Source organism: Sinocyclocheilus rhinocerous, unplaced genomic scaffold, assembly GCF_001515625.1.
Source record: "Sinocyclocheilus rhinocerous isolate Xijiao unplaced genomic scaffold, SAMN03320098_v1.1 scaffold2412, whole genome shotgun sequence".
In the NCBI taxonomy this organism is placed as follows: Eukaryota; Metazoa; Chordata; class Actinopteri; order Cypriniformes; family Cyprinidae; genus Sinocyclocheilus; species Sinocyclocheilus rhinocerous.
This window is the reverse complement of record NW_015663484.1, coordinates 147,837-164,178: the sequence shown is the minus strand read 5'-3', so window position 1 is coordinate 164,178 and position 16,342 is coordinate 147,837. Positions and strand designations below refer to the sequence as shown.

Genomic DNA, 16,342 nt, shown 5'->3' with positions numbered 1-16,342 from the left:
GAAGCCATGAAACTTACCGAAACCTAACACGCTTTCCGTCTCTGGGACATTGCTGTGGGTGCAAATGGATGAAGGCTGTTGATAAAATGAGAGTTTTGGTATATTTTGCATAACCTCCAGCTTTCAGTTATCGAGACAGACAGGTGCCGTAATGCTCTGCTGACACGTGATGCGTCTGCAAACTTGTCAGGCCGTTGAGAAAACTTGTTTGGTAGCATGTCACTAACATAACAGTTTTGATCGCAGCATAGCTCTAGGGGGAAAATAGCTTTCGGAGAACCACGAGAATATATCGATGACTCCCTGTATCTTACTTTTTATGAATTTTCTGATGCACGTAAACATGCGCTCTTGCTGCTTCACTGATGAATTTGCATGCATTTTACTGTTGGTCAAATTGGTCCAAGAGGGTTCCCTGATTCTGAAGGGGGAAAAAATGGGAAGATAAGATCATTGTGACCACATGAAAACAGTTTTACATGTCGGGTTTTTGCTGTACAAAGACCGAGAGTAAACATCATGTGTCTGAGTATATTAAACTGGGCTGTGGTACAATAATAATCAGCTAAACTAGAGTTTGGATGTTTGATGCATTTATTTACACCACAGAATTGCTGATTCTGGTTAACATTTGTTCCAAGGTGTTGACGTTCAGTGGTACAATACAAATACAAGTCCTCTGAAGCAAGTCTTTATACAAAAATACAACGTTTTCATGAATTCTTCTTCTTCAGATGTTATCTTCTAGAGAATGTCTTATCTTCAGCCAGCACTGGTTCTTCCCTCGAGGGAATGCTTACTGGATATTTATTGCTGCCTTCAGCTGTCAGATTGATCATGTGTGAACAGCACCATAATGGCACAGTTACCAGTAGGTTTCCTTTGAGTACAGACTTTCCAGGTTGGGTGCGTTTCATTTTTAGAAAAACCCTAGCAGAAGCCATGCAAACCGCTCTGAGTCTTTGCTGGGAGTTCATTTCATTATTTTTAAGTCGCTTTGGATAAAAGTGTCTGGTAAATCAATACAACAAGTGATTCATCTTAAGCAGGCAATAACATGAGAAGTGCTAACAATACGAAGTTTCAAGCATCGTCTAGAATAGTTCAAGCTAAAACAGGGACGGACTGAATCTGTTTGAAATGACTTGAACAGAATCGGTGGGGCCTCCAAAGAAAATGAAGCTGAACAGCAGGGCTCTTGGACACAGCGCGGGTCCAGAGCCAGTGGTTTACCAGGAACCTCACAGGAAGACTTGAAGGCAGCAGTTTGATGTTTCTGCCCCCTGCTGGACAGACTGTAAAGCTGGAATCACCTCTGCTCTGATGCCTCTGAATTGGCTTTCTCCTTCCCTCTGTGTACCGGTGCATGCAAAGAACAAGACGACAGAGTGAGTTCAGTCAGAGAGAGAAGCCGCCTCACCCTGCTATGATTTCAGTGACGTGTGTGCAGCTCCTAGTAGCTCTGGCGCAGTATGTTTCTTTGAGCATTCCTTTCTGGACAAACACGCAGATACCACTTTACTTCGCCGCTTTTTCTGCCTCCACGTCTTCCACTTTGTACCGCGCACTGATTTCCGTGAGCTCTTGGGAAAACCCGGCCCAGGGAGTCCTGCCTCTAGTCTGGGCGCGAGCTGACGTGACATGAAGAACGACAGCGCTTTGGACAGAAGACGGGGCCAACATCGGCCACTCCCGTGGGCTCTTGTGGGCTCTCCCAGGTTGTGTATTAAAGAGGACAGGTCCTTCGGGAGACAGTACTTTGGGACACAGCGGAGCTGTTTTGGGATGTAAGTGCTGCTGCTGTTGTTGTTGTTAAGACCCTGGAAGCACACCAGTCCAAACCCCCTGGCGTGGCCATCGCTATGTAATCCCGTCCACAGACAGGAGAGGGCGGCGTTGAACACAGGAGCCGTGATAGAAGACGACTCCACTGGCTTCTCCATCCATTCTCCATCACAGCTCTTCTGCTCTTCCTCTTCAACAGCACTGTACAGCCCAGTCTCAGAGAACTCCGATCCAGCGACCCTATTGCTCTTCACCCGTCTCAGAAAAGCCTGGTGGGCGTCAGGGCTCCAGGCGATCAGGACGAGACCGCCCGCCTTCTGCACCGCCTGACACTGTCCGTACAGCCACGGCACGGGTCCCAGCTGAGCCACAGAGGACGCCCACTGCGCCAGCCTCACGTCCATGAAGAGCTTCCCCTGCAGGCCGGAGGCTAGACTGCAGATGGCAGCGATGTGCGCGGCATGATCAGACGAGCAGACCAGCAGCACGGGACGCCTCTTACCGCTCCGCCACACTGCAGAAACAAAGACATTTATCCTCTCTCACAGAAATTAACCAGGGTCACAATAACATTTTTAACAAATTGGCCAACAAATTGCATATACCAAGCGTTTTGTGTATGAGTAGTTTCATAGAGCATGCTTCCGGCCTAAAATCAAATAGAAATGTCTATGGACTGACCTGATATGCTTCTTTTGACCAGGTAGCACGTGATGCAGACCAGCACGGTCACCGCAGCCAGAAGAGCCAATGAAGTGCCAGTGATGAGACCCCATCGCCTGTGTGTGACTGTGAAGGCTCGGGATGAGTGCGACTATTTACATCCATCTGTCGGCAAGTGTGCTCTAATGATTACAGATGTTTCTACTTACAGTCAGGGCAAATGATTCGTCTTCCACGGAGATCCAAGCGCCACACCTACAGACAGACAGCAGCAGATCAGCTGACACACACTCATACAGACAGACAGAGGCTCTGGGGTTGGGGAGATATTTCAGTGTTTTGAAAAAGCATTGCTCAAAAATACAGGAAAAACTGAAATATTTTTACAATGTAAAATAGCTGTTTTCTATGTGAATCTCTGTTAAACTGTAATGTATTTCTGTGATGCGCAGCTGTATTTTCAGCATCATTACTGCAGTCTTCAGTGTCACATGATCTTCAGAAATCATTCTAATATGCTGATTTGCTGCTCAAGAAACATTTCTGATTATCATCAATGAGCTGCAACAACTGACTGAGTGCAACATTTTGAACAATAGTGTATACAGTATAGTGCCTATTATTAGAAAATAGTATGTGAAACAGTAGTATGCTACATTGTAGTCAATACATTGCACATTTAATCAATGTAAATAAATAGTTATTTTGCATAAACATTTATAAATTTTTCATGCAAAAAATTGTGTTTGATATCACTTCCAGTTCATTCATGCACTGTGGGATACGTCACAGTGTTCTTTGCAGCTCATTCACTATATACCGCAGAAACAGTATGAGAACTAAGCTAGTACGACATATGCAGAGATGAACAGTAAAGAGTTTGAACGGACAGACTGTAAATGAAAGGCATTACCTGCACACACAGTCCAGATGAGAGGAAGGGGAAGGGCACGCTCAGCTCAGCCTCAGTGGCGCCCCCGTCCTGAGGAGAGCAGTATGTGCAGTGTGTGAGGGACAAGCAGCTATCTTCTATCACACTGAAGCTTTATTCTGCCATAACAACACACCCCTTGTACATTATTGCACAGCTGCTTACCACATTTGAGTTTAAATTAATATGTTTAATTATCATGAGAAGAAAAGCAAGAACAGCTATATAAGAAATCGGTTATACTCTATAGTTTAGTGCTTATTATACAAACATGCTGTAGTGCAGAATGCAGCCATTAACTAATGACTATTAGAAGCACTGCAGAGAGTGGATTAAAACCGCATAAGCACATCATTCACCCCTTGGCCTTGTACAATCTAGCTTACTACTGTATTATCTACTATTTACACACATTTTAAAACTGTACATTCTATCATCATCATCAATGCCTTGAGCTCTGTTGCAAAAACTTCTTCAGTGATGATTTGCAACGCTCCTCAGTGACGTTATAAGACATAGACGTCTAATGCTATTTCATGCATTCTGAGTTATTTACACCGTTACCGTTTCAAAAAACGAGTTGGACGTATGACCGAGTATTTCTGTGCCAAATACACTCCTTCAGGGTTCGGATAAGTTTGGGAAAGATTTTTTGGGAAAGACAAGGCCCTGTATGACATCATGAAGGGCGGGATTCTCCCGGAAGAGCAAACACATCGACCAGAGCGCGAGCGAGAGACGCCCATCAATGTGCTTCATTCGGCAGCGCTGCACAGAACAATGTCTCCAAAGAAGAGTGTTTTTGGTTGCGAGGGAAAGAGAACCTTGTTCAGCTTCCCAAAGAGCCCAGCGTTAGTGAACACAGTGGATGCAGTTTGTTTCTCCGGAGCAGCAACAGTGTGTTTGTTTGTTCCCGGCGTTTCAGTGACGAATGTTTGATAAACAAATAACATTAAAGTCAATAAAGTTTTTGTTCCGGTTTTATTGACGTCGTTGTCACAGCTTGCAGACGATCGCTACGTGAAAGCTTTAGCTCCGCCCACGACACGCCTCTTTTCAGAGAGGAGCGTAAAGCTGTCTGTCTTTTATAAATCTGATCAAACTAAACACTCTTCAGAGATATGAAGGTCAAGTACTGCTCTGGAGGTACTCAAGATTAACATGAGATGTGTGTGTTCTGTCCGCTTTAAAACTTTATAGATGTAAAGCCACTATAAGCACATTCTACCCTATAATAAACAACAAAGGACAAATGTGTCAGGGTCTTTGGCAACAGATGCTCACAGACTTTTTACATACGAGAATCTTTCACATTCTTTCTCATGCATTGCTGAATGCAAACACTAACTGAATGTGCAATGAAACTCTTTAAACAGCAGGAAATCGATTACTAACCACCCGCTGTGAGATGATGCTTCCTTGAGATGAACATGTCTCTCCCTGTCTGGCGCACAGCTGAGCAGCAAACGACGCGGCGACGCTGGACCTCAGGTGCAGGTGCAGGTGCAGGGATCCAGGAACGACCGTCACGCTCCACTCGGAGAGGTCCTCTGACAGAGAGAGCAGACAGAGGAGTCAGACAGGAGGACAGACATCAGCACTCTTCATCACACTCGCTCACGCACTCCTCACCTGACCCGAACGGACAGAACACTCGACGACTGCCATTTAGAGAAAACTGCAACCAAAACATCACATGCACATGAAAAACATGAACATTTGAAACATGCATTAATGTGTGCTGGAGCATGCGTTACCTTCACACACATCTGAGGGTGTCTATCTACAGCAGACACGTTATATTGCTGTTGAAAGAGCAAAAGGCTTTCAGTGGCTGTGTTCAGCATAACATACTGCTGGGCAATATACTGGGCAAAGCATGCATAAAATACTTCAGTGACAAAATGTACAGTATATGCAATGCATCTAAGTTGACGTTGCATTTTTAGGGAGAGAAGATCTTTCTTGACGCATTTGATTGGACTGTTAAAAACTACTTTTACACAAAATATGTAACATAATGAGGTCATGTCAGGACAATGTAACATGCTGCTGTCTAAATCATTGCATATGACCTACTGTTTCATGTACTATTGACATGTGCACTATGCACAGTATGCAGTAAGTCTGAACTCAGTATGCCACCTCTGTTCATCAGTGCACTTATGATGCTCGTGGGATGGTCACGTACCAGTTTCATCCCGTGGAGGCTGGCGTTGGGGGCGGGGACACAGTAAGAGTTCTGTGTGTGGATTCGCCAGCACAGCGAGACAGAGGGATCTGATTGGTCAGCGGGGCAGAGAGGCTCCCAACACAGAACAGAGCCAAGAACTGTAGCAGAGCTCGAGGACAAGATATCATCTCCACCTGCAGGAGCGAGCGGCACAGAGACGGTGCCGTCAGTCAGCCACACCATAGATACTGCTTACATTAGACAACAGTAAGACCAGGTCCAGAACCTACGGAGCCGACTGGTGTACAGTTAGAGAAACAAGCAGCAGCTCAGTGTGAACAGAGTTCCTCACGCTCCAACTCATAAAGATATAATACAGCTGTTCAGTTTTAATATTTATCATGGACATTTCTCTCATTTTACCAGCCATCTTTGAAATTTTTCATTGCACAGCAGTTCCTTCTTTGTGATCGATAAATGTCACACTGCCTTCGAGTTCAGCCGGAATGTAAGGAAGCTTGTTTCTTCCACAGAATAGAGAAAAATAAAAAAGGTAACGGCAACTTTTTTCTCCTCACAATTATGTACTCTATATCTCTTTTTTTTATCTTACAATTCTTTCTTTTTTTTTTTTTCATCCCGTGCAGAAACAAGCTTCCACAGGATTGTGCAATTGTAGGCAGAACAAACACTTGGAACAAAGGCTGATGGGAGAGAGTCACACTGCACATTCACTTTACCAAACGTGGTGACATTTTATTCTTCACCATCCACACCCGTCTATCAGATGGAGATTTCATTTGGATCAGGCATGTTTTGGTGGAGTTATCACTTCAATTACGCACGTCAACACTAATGATATCTATATATACTGTGCATGATCTTTACACAGAGTTGCATCCACAAATATCAGATGACTCACGTGGCAGCGCTCTCTCTTTTAAGGGACACTGAGTGTTTCTTCTGGAATCAGAGCCTGGAAACCACAGCTGTGAACACAGAATAATGAACACATTACTAAGGAGCAAAAAGGTTTTCAAAAACAACAAAGTGAGTGTGTGTGTGAGTATCATGTGTGTGTGTGTGCGCGTGTGTGTGTGTGAGAGAGAAGAGCAGCACACCTGCACACAGACACAAGGTACCAGGTAAGGGAAGCTCAGATTAACGGTCGGGTCAGTCTGCAACACAAACACAACACCTCAACGGCTCAGTGAAGATTTAAACACTTTATGATGGCCACAGCTTCTTTTTAAGTACATAAGGTCATTTTATAAATCGTATATTAATCTACGGAAACACTGTGTATGCAGTGTGAAACTGTACAGTACATTTTCAAAAGGAGAAATATTTCGGTTTTTTTTATTTAAACAAGCATAAATGAACACAATGAGTTCTTGCCTGATGTATAAATACTTCTTATGCAATTAAAAATATTATACAGTGATCCAATTAGCATATTAACGTGGTTTTATTTTCAATTCAATGAGAATGAGTTTCTCTTTTACTATGAAGTTTTCATTTCCAAAAATGTAGATCTTACATAAGGTAAGATATTTCACTCACCTCGTGTAAATGGATTATTTCAGAACATTCTGCATGTGAGCGTTTATAGCACAGGCTCATCTTCACTCTTTGGTCTGTTTGCATTCGTACAGTGAAGCGTTTAGCATGCTCATCCACAGTAACACTGGCTTTGGGCACTGGATCTTTAACGTCAGGATCAGAAACACACATGGGAAACAGTGAATGTGAATGCAGCTACACTGCTGTGTTCTGACATTATGACAGTAGTACAGAGAGAGAGACCTGTGTGCTCTACGACATAATATGCACTGATGAGCTCATGGCTGTGAATGTGAACAGACACGCTGACGGTGGATCCAGGCTGGGCTGGGAAACAGTCATACCGCACTGTCCACTGGAGGGCGACAGACAAACACAGCTAAAACCACTGCAAACACGCTTCACACTTAAAGGGTTATTCAAGCAATCACTCACAAAGGCCTGATGGGATGTCAGTTCACGCATCTGGATTTTAGCTGTGTGAGGCTGATCACCACTACTGCTGATCCACTGGTAAAGAAGAAAATACATCAGCATCACTATAATGCCACAGATCCAGTTCAGCTTAAAGAAGAGTTCACACTGACTGAGAGCAGAGCAGCTGACGGCCGAATTCAACTTCAGAAGAAAAATGTGCACATAAGTGGCAAGGGTTTTACACGAATACTAGAGTGTGTGTGTGTGTATTGTTGTACACTCTAGCCTTTCAAAGTACACTCCATTTGACATCAGGTGCAAACACAGGCAGTCGACACACTATACAGCGCTTGCATGCCTAGCTGATGATCAAATCTATACTCATACGTTGCATAAAAAAAAGTAAAGTTAGTGAGCTTTACCAATGTCACTGCAGACAGTAAAGATCACATACGCCAACAACGCCTCATTCAGCAGGATGCAATTACTTCTGACTTTCTCACTATCAGTGTGAACTATCCTGAAGTGAGCTTCAATGCATCACTAGTCATTTCTGTAAACCAATAAAACACATTCACATTAAATTATCTTTTGCATTTACTAGTCCAGTGGTTCTCAACTAACAGCATGCAACTAATATATAAATATGCATTTAGGACAGCACAATGAACAGGTTTATCAACGAGGAAGAAAAAACACTTTCATATGCTCGGTGGCAACTGTGTTTCCCGCAAATCTTCACTTGGTGGAGAGAGACATTCATTCAGCCTTGAAAATCATTAACAAAGCCACACAATGTAAAATCGAACGCGAGCCAGACTCCATAAATGTGGTTAGTGATCTGTGAAGCAAATCAGCATGCAAACAAATGATGATAAATAAGCAAAAGTGTTGGGCTGAGACTTGATGTGAAGTAAAAGCCTAAAGACTGAAACTGAAGCAAAAACAGCTTTGCTCGAACTCAAACTAAATCACATGAAGAAAGGCGAGTCGGCCACAGACGTACCCTAACAGTGTTGCTCTGGATCCGCATGAGCAGCGTGTCGGAGTCACCCGTTTCAGAGTCGCTCAACTCAATCATCAGGGTTTCATTTGCCACTGCAAACACAGGACAGAGACACTGACGTCAGTAATCATATCTGGACTGCTGTAATGACTGATAGGATCAGCTGGGATGTAGTACGCACACAGAGGTCGGACAGAGAGCCGCACACGGACACACAGGTCCTGCAAGTGCAGCGTGGAGAGTCTCAGCGCAGGCAGCCGGCGCTCTTCTCAGTCAAACATGCCAAAACAAAGAGGACAGGCCTCAGCGTGTGATCGAGGACAACATGTCTGACTGACTAGATGTGGGATTTTTTAAATATATGTATTATTACTGCACTAACTAGCAAGATTTCAGAAAGCTGCATCACATTCAACAGCAGTCTAAAACAACGAATAAAGAGTCACTGGACTATTAATCTGGGGTTCATCTAGCAGAAGTCTAATAGTGGTTTCTATAGTGCTTTATACAATACAGCTAGTTTCAAAGCATCTTCACAGTTATAAACAGGAAAACAACAGTGTTGCTGGAGTCAGTTTAATGTTGATTCAATTCAGCTCAATACCAGGGGTAATGTTGCAATATTTGTCATTTATGAACTAATTCTATAAAGCAGCTCTACAGAAGACAACAATATCATCTTTCAGTACAAGGTTTGTTTTCACCCGATAGTGTCGATAACAGTACTGCTTAGTCTTTTGTTAGAAAAAAGATACACTGTTGCAATCGCTTCAGTACAGTGAGAGTTTATGAGCTGATTATTTTCTCATACTGTCTGTACATATACAAATACAGCTGCCTTTACTCTCTTTGGAGTGGGGGTCTTTAGAGACCAAGATGACGTGATAACATCAGTCAGCCAAACATAAAGCTGTGTCAATGTCGAAAGTTTGTTCAGAATAAGACCAGGAACATGTAAAAAAAAAAAAAAGTAGACCGAGTCTGTTTTGACACAAAATACTTCCTTGAATGTCCCCACTTTAACGTCATACTTTACTGTACATGTCTGTAGTGTACATGTAAAATACTGAACTGAACAATGCAGACATTCTGAAGTGATGTATTGTGTCATTACTTACCAGCACCACTCCTTTCCTTTAGAGAGACAGAGAGAGAACACTCTAAAAAATGCTGGGTTGTTTCAACCCAATTTTGGGTCAAATATGGACTAACCCAACTTTTGGGTTAAAAATGTAATTAAAAAATTTAACCCAACAGCTGGGTTAGTCCATATTTGACCCAAAATTGGGTTGAAACAACCCAGCATTTTTTAGAGTGTGTGTGTTTGTGTGTTACATCCAGAGAACAAACATCTGTGTTATGTCATTTGTTATTTCTATATCTCTTTTATTTCCTAATACTCCTTTGACTTCTTTTTGTTTTATGTTGACTGGTTTTATATGGATATCTTGCGATGAGAGAGAGATCTAGTAAAGAGACTCTAGCTGAACATTTAACACCCTATTGCTTTTATAAATACATACTAAAATATGATAAAACACATTAAGTGACATCTTTCTACTACTTTGTAAAAGGTATTTGACTACATTTCTACAATATGATTTAAACTGTTTACTATTTCCCTCTTTTTAAGCTTTATGATTGCCAGTTTTCATAAAAACAGAAACAAAGAGCTGAAGTGTTTTGCGAGACTGCCAGAACCTGATAAAGCCCACAACAAACAGAGGGATCATCACACTCGGCCACAAATCTGATCTGCTATTTCTACAGCGTATGTATACACGGTTCATTTCTGTGATGCTGCTAATGCTGGGCAGAGAAGGCTCACTTCAGACAATATGCCAATCAGTGTTGGAGATCAGTCTGCCATCGGTCTCAAATTATTCTAGGAAGGTATTTGTACTTGGTCTTTTCATATTCGGAGAGCAACCAGATCAGTAAAAAACGCATGAAGTACCCAAACATCAAGAGTTTTGCCTAAGGACTCAGAATTATTGCAGTTTAAATGTGCTCCTGTTTAGAAAGAGATGAAATGACAATGTGGTAACATGCTGTCAGAAGTCAACTCTATAAGAGCACTGAGAGAAGCAACAACAGCTGACTGAAGAGAGTCATGCAGTGTTCAAATAAACACATTCAGTCACACTACTGTCTGAGGGGCAGACCATCAACAGAGCATTCAATCAAATACTCAAACCGTCTTCAGACGAGAGCTTCTTTGGCATGATAAAACCCTCACTCAGACGCCGTTAGTGACACTGGGCTTGGGCTGCAACTACAGATCTAAAAACAGCTAATAATCAGCAATTCATATTAATACTGATTTTTTGGCTTTGTGTGCCATGAGTGTTGTAAGAGGTATTTTACCCAGCACACACGGTAACTTTAACGCTACACTGTGATCTTTAAACACTGTAAATATAAGCTAGTGTTTCCATTTTGTAAAAGGCTGATCCAACAGCAAACTAGTCCCTCTTAAACTTCCAAACCATCACTGAGCACAAAAGAGGGAGCGCATGAGAAAGTTCGTTTTTTTTAAACTGACTATATTAAATTGGAATCCTGAATGTAATGTAACTGAATACAGTTTTTATGAGAACAGTAACTGTAAGAGGGTTATAGCATGTCATGTATGTAAGAGGTGTATTACAGTGAAAATCAATGACAGTAATGTGTTACTAGTCAATGTGTCTACTCTTGTCATACATTCACCTCTAAGCACTTAATGCAGAGCAGATGCTTTCCTTTGTCATTAATAATTTAGTGATGTACGCTATATTTATGCTTTCAAATTTTTTGTGACATTTACGCTTTAAATCTTTTTGCACATAACTCCTAGCATAGGTTACATTGATACAGATTCACTCAAAAGTGAGGGGGAATTTGAAGGAGACCAAAACCTCCTCTTCATTTTCCTCTGAGTTACCCGTGTCGTCCTACGACGTGTCTTTATCTGAGTGACTCGGAGCTCTGGTGATAGAAGTGTTGTATCTGCTCAGTACACTGTCTCTGAGACACATCTTTAGTAAAGTTTAGTTGATTAACACATTCAAGCAGCTTTACCAGGACTGACTGAAGTAGTATTAGAGCCAGTATAAAATATAGGTATATATAGGACATTTGAGTCAGCGACGTGTGAACGTTTCTGAGCAATAGTATGATCACTATTGCTCACAGTTTAGAATAACAGTAAAATCATCATAAAACTTGTGAAATAACGCAAATGGAAGTATGGGAATTATGAACAAATAACATATGTTAGATAAATCAAAATTCTCTCATATTTTTATATGTCAGCTTCTTTCTAGCTCTGCTCACTTCATGGGATGCTTTTTTCCCCATGTACTGTATGCTTTGCCATCACTATCTGCTTCAGTTCAATGATTTAAATAAATAAATAAATAAAAAATTAATTTGTGAAAAAAAAATCTAATTACATTTAAACGGAGTTCAGAAGTTTAAGTAAATGAAGAGTTTCATATGGAACAACAGTTGGTGTGTCACAGTGTTAATGATTGATTTCCATGTGTAGGCTGTGTGTGCGAGGTTTACCTGTAAACACATGGGTCATTTAATCATCGACACTCGCATATAACACGAAAAAATAATACTTAAAGCATGGAAAAGTCTGACCGTATCTACAAACATTCACTATGCGTTACAGGAGAAAATCTGGCTCACCTGTCTGACTCTGAGACTTTCCCGCACAGAGAGCGAGCATTCAAACAAAACACACAGCAAAACTACATGCGCGATCAATGACGAGCTGTACATGGCCGTCAAATAAAAACATCAACCAAGTTTTAGATGTGCATTATCCAGCAGAGCCGCTCACGCGAAACAGAAGCAGACCGCGAGTCAGAGTTGAGTAGAGTTGAGTAGAGTTGAGTCTCACATCGCTGCGCTCGCGCTGGGGGCAGACGGGTGTTTGGTGACGCAAATCACCGGAATTCCGGCGCCTCCTTCAAAGATCACTGACTTCCGCATTAATCAGAATTTACTTACATATGTGCATTAAGCAGACGCCTTTACACAACCAGCTTACAGTACATTTAAGCTATACATTTGACATGCCTGAACTCGACTGCCTTCAGCAAAGAAGACTGAAAAATGATAAACACATGAGACCATTTATCTGTCAATTACAGCAACCTTGGGAGTTTTAATTATCCACCAGAGACAAATTAGGACTAATCTTATCTCTTTGATGTTAGAGATGCTCTTGAATAATACAAAAATCAAAGGCACTACCACTATCTGACAAACATCACTGAATTCACACCTGGCTCATGGGATACCTTCCAGTGGCTCACTTGGTATTTAGACGTGCTGCTAATTAACATCCCAAACTGTAGCGATACATATTCAGTATATCCAGTCCAAAAGGCAAAATGCAAATGGCAAGTGAACAACAAGTGTACATAGATATATCTCTTTGATAGATGCTGCATTAGAAATCACATGTCTGAGTACCCTGCTGAAAAACATTTAAAAAAAAAAACAATAGAAACCGTCACAGAATTTGTAATGGTTTTACTGGTTATAATGGGAATTGTATTGGTTTTAATGGAAACTGTGATGGTTTCTATTGTTTTTTTCAGCAGGGTAGGTAATGCTTTTGAAAAAGTAATTACTTAGTAACGTTAAAAAAGTATAGAAAAGTGGGGTGACCATAAGTCCTCTTATTCCTGAACATGTCCTGGCTGGATTTCCCGGGTTTTGGCTTTGTTTTCCTATTGACAGTCCTCATACATTATATGTATGCATATTTGCATTGCTCTGACCGCTCTCTGTAGATCCTTCTCTTATGTACAATGCCTGCGCTGGATTTCCCGGGTTTTGGCTTTGTTTTCCTATTGACAGTCCTCATACACTATATGTATGCATATTTGCATTGCTCTGACCGCTCTCTGTAGATCCTTCTCACACGCCATGATTGGTTGATTATGTACAATGCCTGCATGCTGTTGGTCAAACTACTTTTCAGTCATTACCTTCAGGAAGTAATAAAAAATTAGGGGGGGAAAGAGGACGTTAATAAAGTATTACTAAACAATGTTGGGTGATTATTCTTTACATCTCCACAAGAGGGCACTACTAACATGTGAACGCCGCTTAACTGCGCTTTAGCGGCTATAACAAATGTGAAAAATGGCTGATCACCACATGTTGATAATCTCCAAAATAGCACGTACATACAATAATAACACAGTATACAATACATAAACATCTCACATTGAAGAAGAACATAGAAATACCTAGAATTATGCTAAATAGGAATGGTAACACAGGTGGCGTGACATTAATTGGCTACTATTGTAACACAAAAAAACTGCCGATTTCTCAGTTACAAGAGAAAATATATATCATCAGTATTCACTTACTTCACATGCACACAGTAACCGACCATAAATCGAACTTAATGGCAATCAAGCGTCATTGGACTAGTTAGAGTGAAGCTGGTCCACTCTCACATGCACACTGCATATGCTTTTTATTTTCAATCTGTTTCCTGCCTCAGCACGGGATGCTGCGGTAACACTGTGCACTCCGATTGGTCAGATTCATCCAGGACATTCAAGAACATCAGGGCCGTTTGTGCAGCCGTCCCAGAATTTAGGGACTGTATTCTCTCATCTAACAAAAGGTCTGCATCCTGACATCAATTATCCTCAGGTAAGGCTGGGAGCTGAATGGATTAAGCCACAACTCGTGTGTAAGTCCTACTTTCAATGACCACACTGGCTGCCCATGCGACTGGGAACACCTGGCTGACCTTCCCCACTGGCCAGAGGGATCAACAATCATGACCACATCACTGATCTCTAGTGTCCTCTTTTCTGTCTTCCACTTCTGGCAAGCTTGGAGACTGGGTAGGTAATACCCAAGTAATCAGATTGAGGTCAGTTATACCCGAGGAGGTATACCCAAGGAGCTTTGAGTTGAGGATACCTTCAACTTCAATCAAGACTGTTCTCAGTACCTCCTCTGTGACAGTCTGGGCTTTGATGGTCACTTTGAGGGCTGCTTTGATCAAGTGGATCTCCCTCTCCCAATAACCGCCGAAGTGAGGTGGGTTGTAGACAAACTTGATCTGCTGGCTGGTGAGGTGACTTTGTAGTACTTACTGCAGAGCAGCAAAGGATTCACTCAATTTGTGTTCTCCCTCTCTGAAGTTGGTGCCCTGGTCACACAGCAACTCATAACAGTTTCTCTCTATAGGCATCGAACCATTGTAGGGTCATCAGGAATCAGTATGAGTGAATCCTAGTAAGAGTGTCAAGATAGGCTGCCCTGATGGTCATGCACTTGAATATTATGCTTTATCTCTTCTCGTTACGCCAACCAATCGTAATTTGAAAAGTGGCTGAAACAGTCCATGTCCATTGAGTAGAAGGCTGGTCTGAAATTCCTCTGTCTGGTAAGTGATAAGTCAGCCATTAAGGGAACTTCTGGGTGGCCCCTCCATTTTCTGCACTCCACACACTGGCATTGGTGTCAGTAGACAGCTTCACAGCCTCTTGCTATACAGTATGCCCTTCTTATTTTGGCAAACAATCACTCTGAGCCAGGGTGGTGCAGTCACTCATCATAATCCCTGATGATTAGTCTGGTGACAGGACTCTTAAGGGTCAAGATGCAAGCGGCTTCCTACTTTAATCAGTCCTATAGCAGCGTCAAGTTTGGGAGAGAGTGAAGTCAGTCTGCTTGTGTCTGATACTGGTTTGCCTTACCTCAGAAGACTTGGATTTGGTGTAAAACTTGACTGATGGAGGATTTGGCATAGGTGTGGTTACAGTTAATGACCCACAGAAAACAGACTGGCTTAACTCACTGCTTTGATCATCAAGAGATAATGGGGGTTGTTCTGGTGGCAGCTTGAGGAATGGTGGTCCCTGACTACCACAGCTCCCTACTTTGAGGTCCTGGATGGATGTTCTGAGTGATGCCGGTCCACAATCTGACCTGTGCTGCAGCCTGGAATTAAACCAAATCATGCTGGTTTTGTCTGGCCAGAGGAGAACTGCCCCCCGACTGAGCCTGGTTTCTCCCAAGGTTTTTTCTCCATTTCTGTCACTGATGGAGGTTTGGTTCCTTGCCGCTGTCGCCTCTGGCTTGCTTAGTTGCGGACACAATTTCTGGCAGCATTGTTGACTTGACTGCACCGACACTATTTGAAGAGAGCTGAACTGAACTGGATGATGACATCACTGAATCAACGACTGTTTTCTGTTGTCCTTTTGCATTATCAGCAAACGTTTTTCTTTTTTAACACTGTAAAGCTGCTTTGACACAATCTGTATTGTATAAAGCGCTATATAAATAAAGGTGCCTTGACTTGACGAGACTTGGAGAGACGCAGCTTCTACTTGACCTTCTTTGTTCTCTGTCAGCAGGTAGGCCATTGAAACGTATGCCTGTTCTGGTACATCACAGAAGATGTGGCTCTCATGTCTAAAGGATGGGAGATTAATTTGCAAGCTGGAGTAACATATGGGCAGAGATATTTCCTCTAGTCCACTCAACTCTTTCTCCTATGCAGACCACAAAGTGAGTAGGTCCTCTAGTAACTGTGATTCACCCCAGTCATGTCTCTTATCCCACAGGCGCTGCACCAGTATCTTTGCTCTAGTAGTATAAGGGATGATATCACAGAGTCATATTGGCTTGCCAGTACACTGTAAATGTTGCACATTATCATGGTGAAACAGTGTTTATCTCAATGAGTGTAGGTGATGAGGGTCAGACTTACAGATAGAGGTGAGTAATTGCTGATGTACAATTGATGGCCCATTGCCGCAGT

At 42.2% G+C, this 16,342-nt stretch overlaps 1 protein-coding gene across 1 annotated transcript; it reads right to left on the bottom strand.

The window, feature by feature from the left end:
* Positions 1-576: 576 nt before the first annotated feature.
* LOC107728807 (interleukin-17 receptor C) lies at positions 577-12,602 on the bottom strand. Its single transcript, XM_016539080.1, has 17 exons — positions 12,220-12,602; positions 9,657-9,672; positions 8,720-8,803; positions 8,539-8,630; positions 7,551-7,625; positions 7,359-7,470; positions 7,116-7,258; positions 6,674-6,730; positions 6,475-6,541; positions 5,571-5,746; positions 5,137-5,184; positions 5,012-5,057; positions 4,775-4,929; positions 3,362-3,430; positions 2,658-2,703; positions 2,467-2,574; positions 577-2,299 (listed from the first exon to the last, which is right to left on the bottom strand). Exons 1-17 carry the CDS (start codon positions 12,310-12,312, stop codon positions 1,425-1,427), a joined length of 2,262 nt encoding a protein of 753 aa, XP_016394566.1. The 5' UTR covers positions 12,313-12,602; the 3' UTR covers positions 577-1,424.
* Between the last annotated feature and the right edge of the window lie 3,740 nt (positions 12,603-16,342).

Coding starts and splice junctions, on each gene's coding strand:
- LOC107728807 (XM_016539080.1), bottom strand. CDS start 12,312: ATGTACAGCTCGTCATTGATCGCGCATGTAGTTTTGCTGTGTGTTTTG. Junction 8,631..8,719: donor GCTCTCTGTCCGACCTCTGT/GTGCGTACTACA, acceptor CTGTGTTTGCAG/TGGCAAATGAAACCCTGATG. Junction 2,704..3,361: donor CATCTGGACTGTGTGTGCAG/GTAATGCCTTTC, acceptor GTCTGTCTGTAG/GTGTGGCGCTTGGATCTCCG.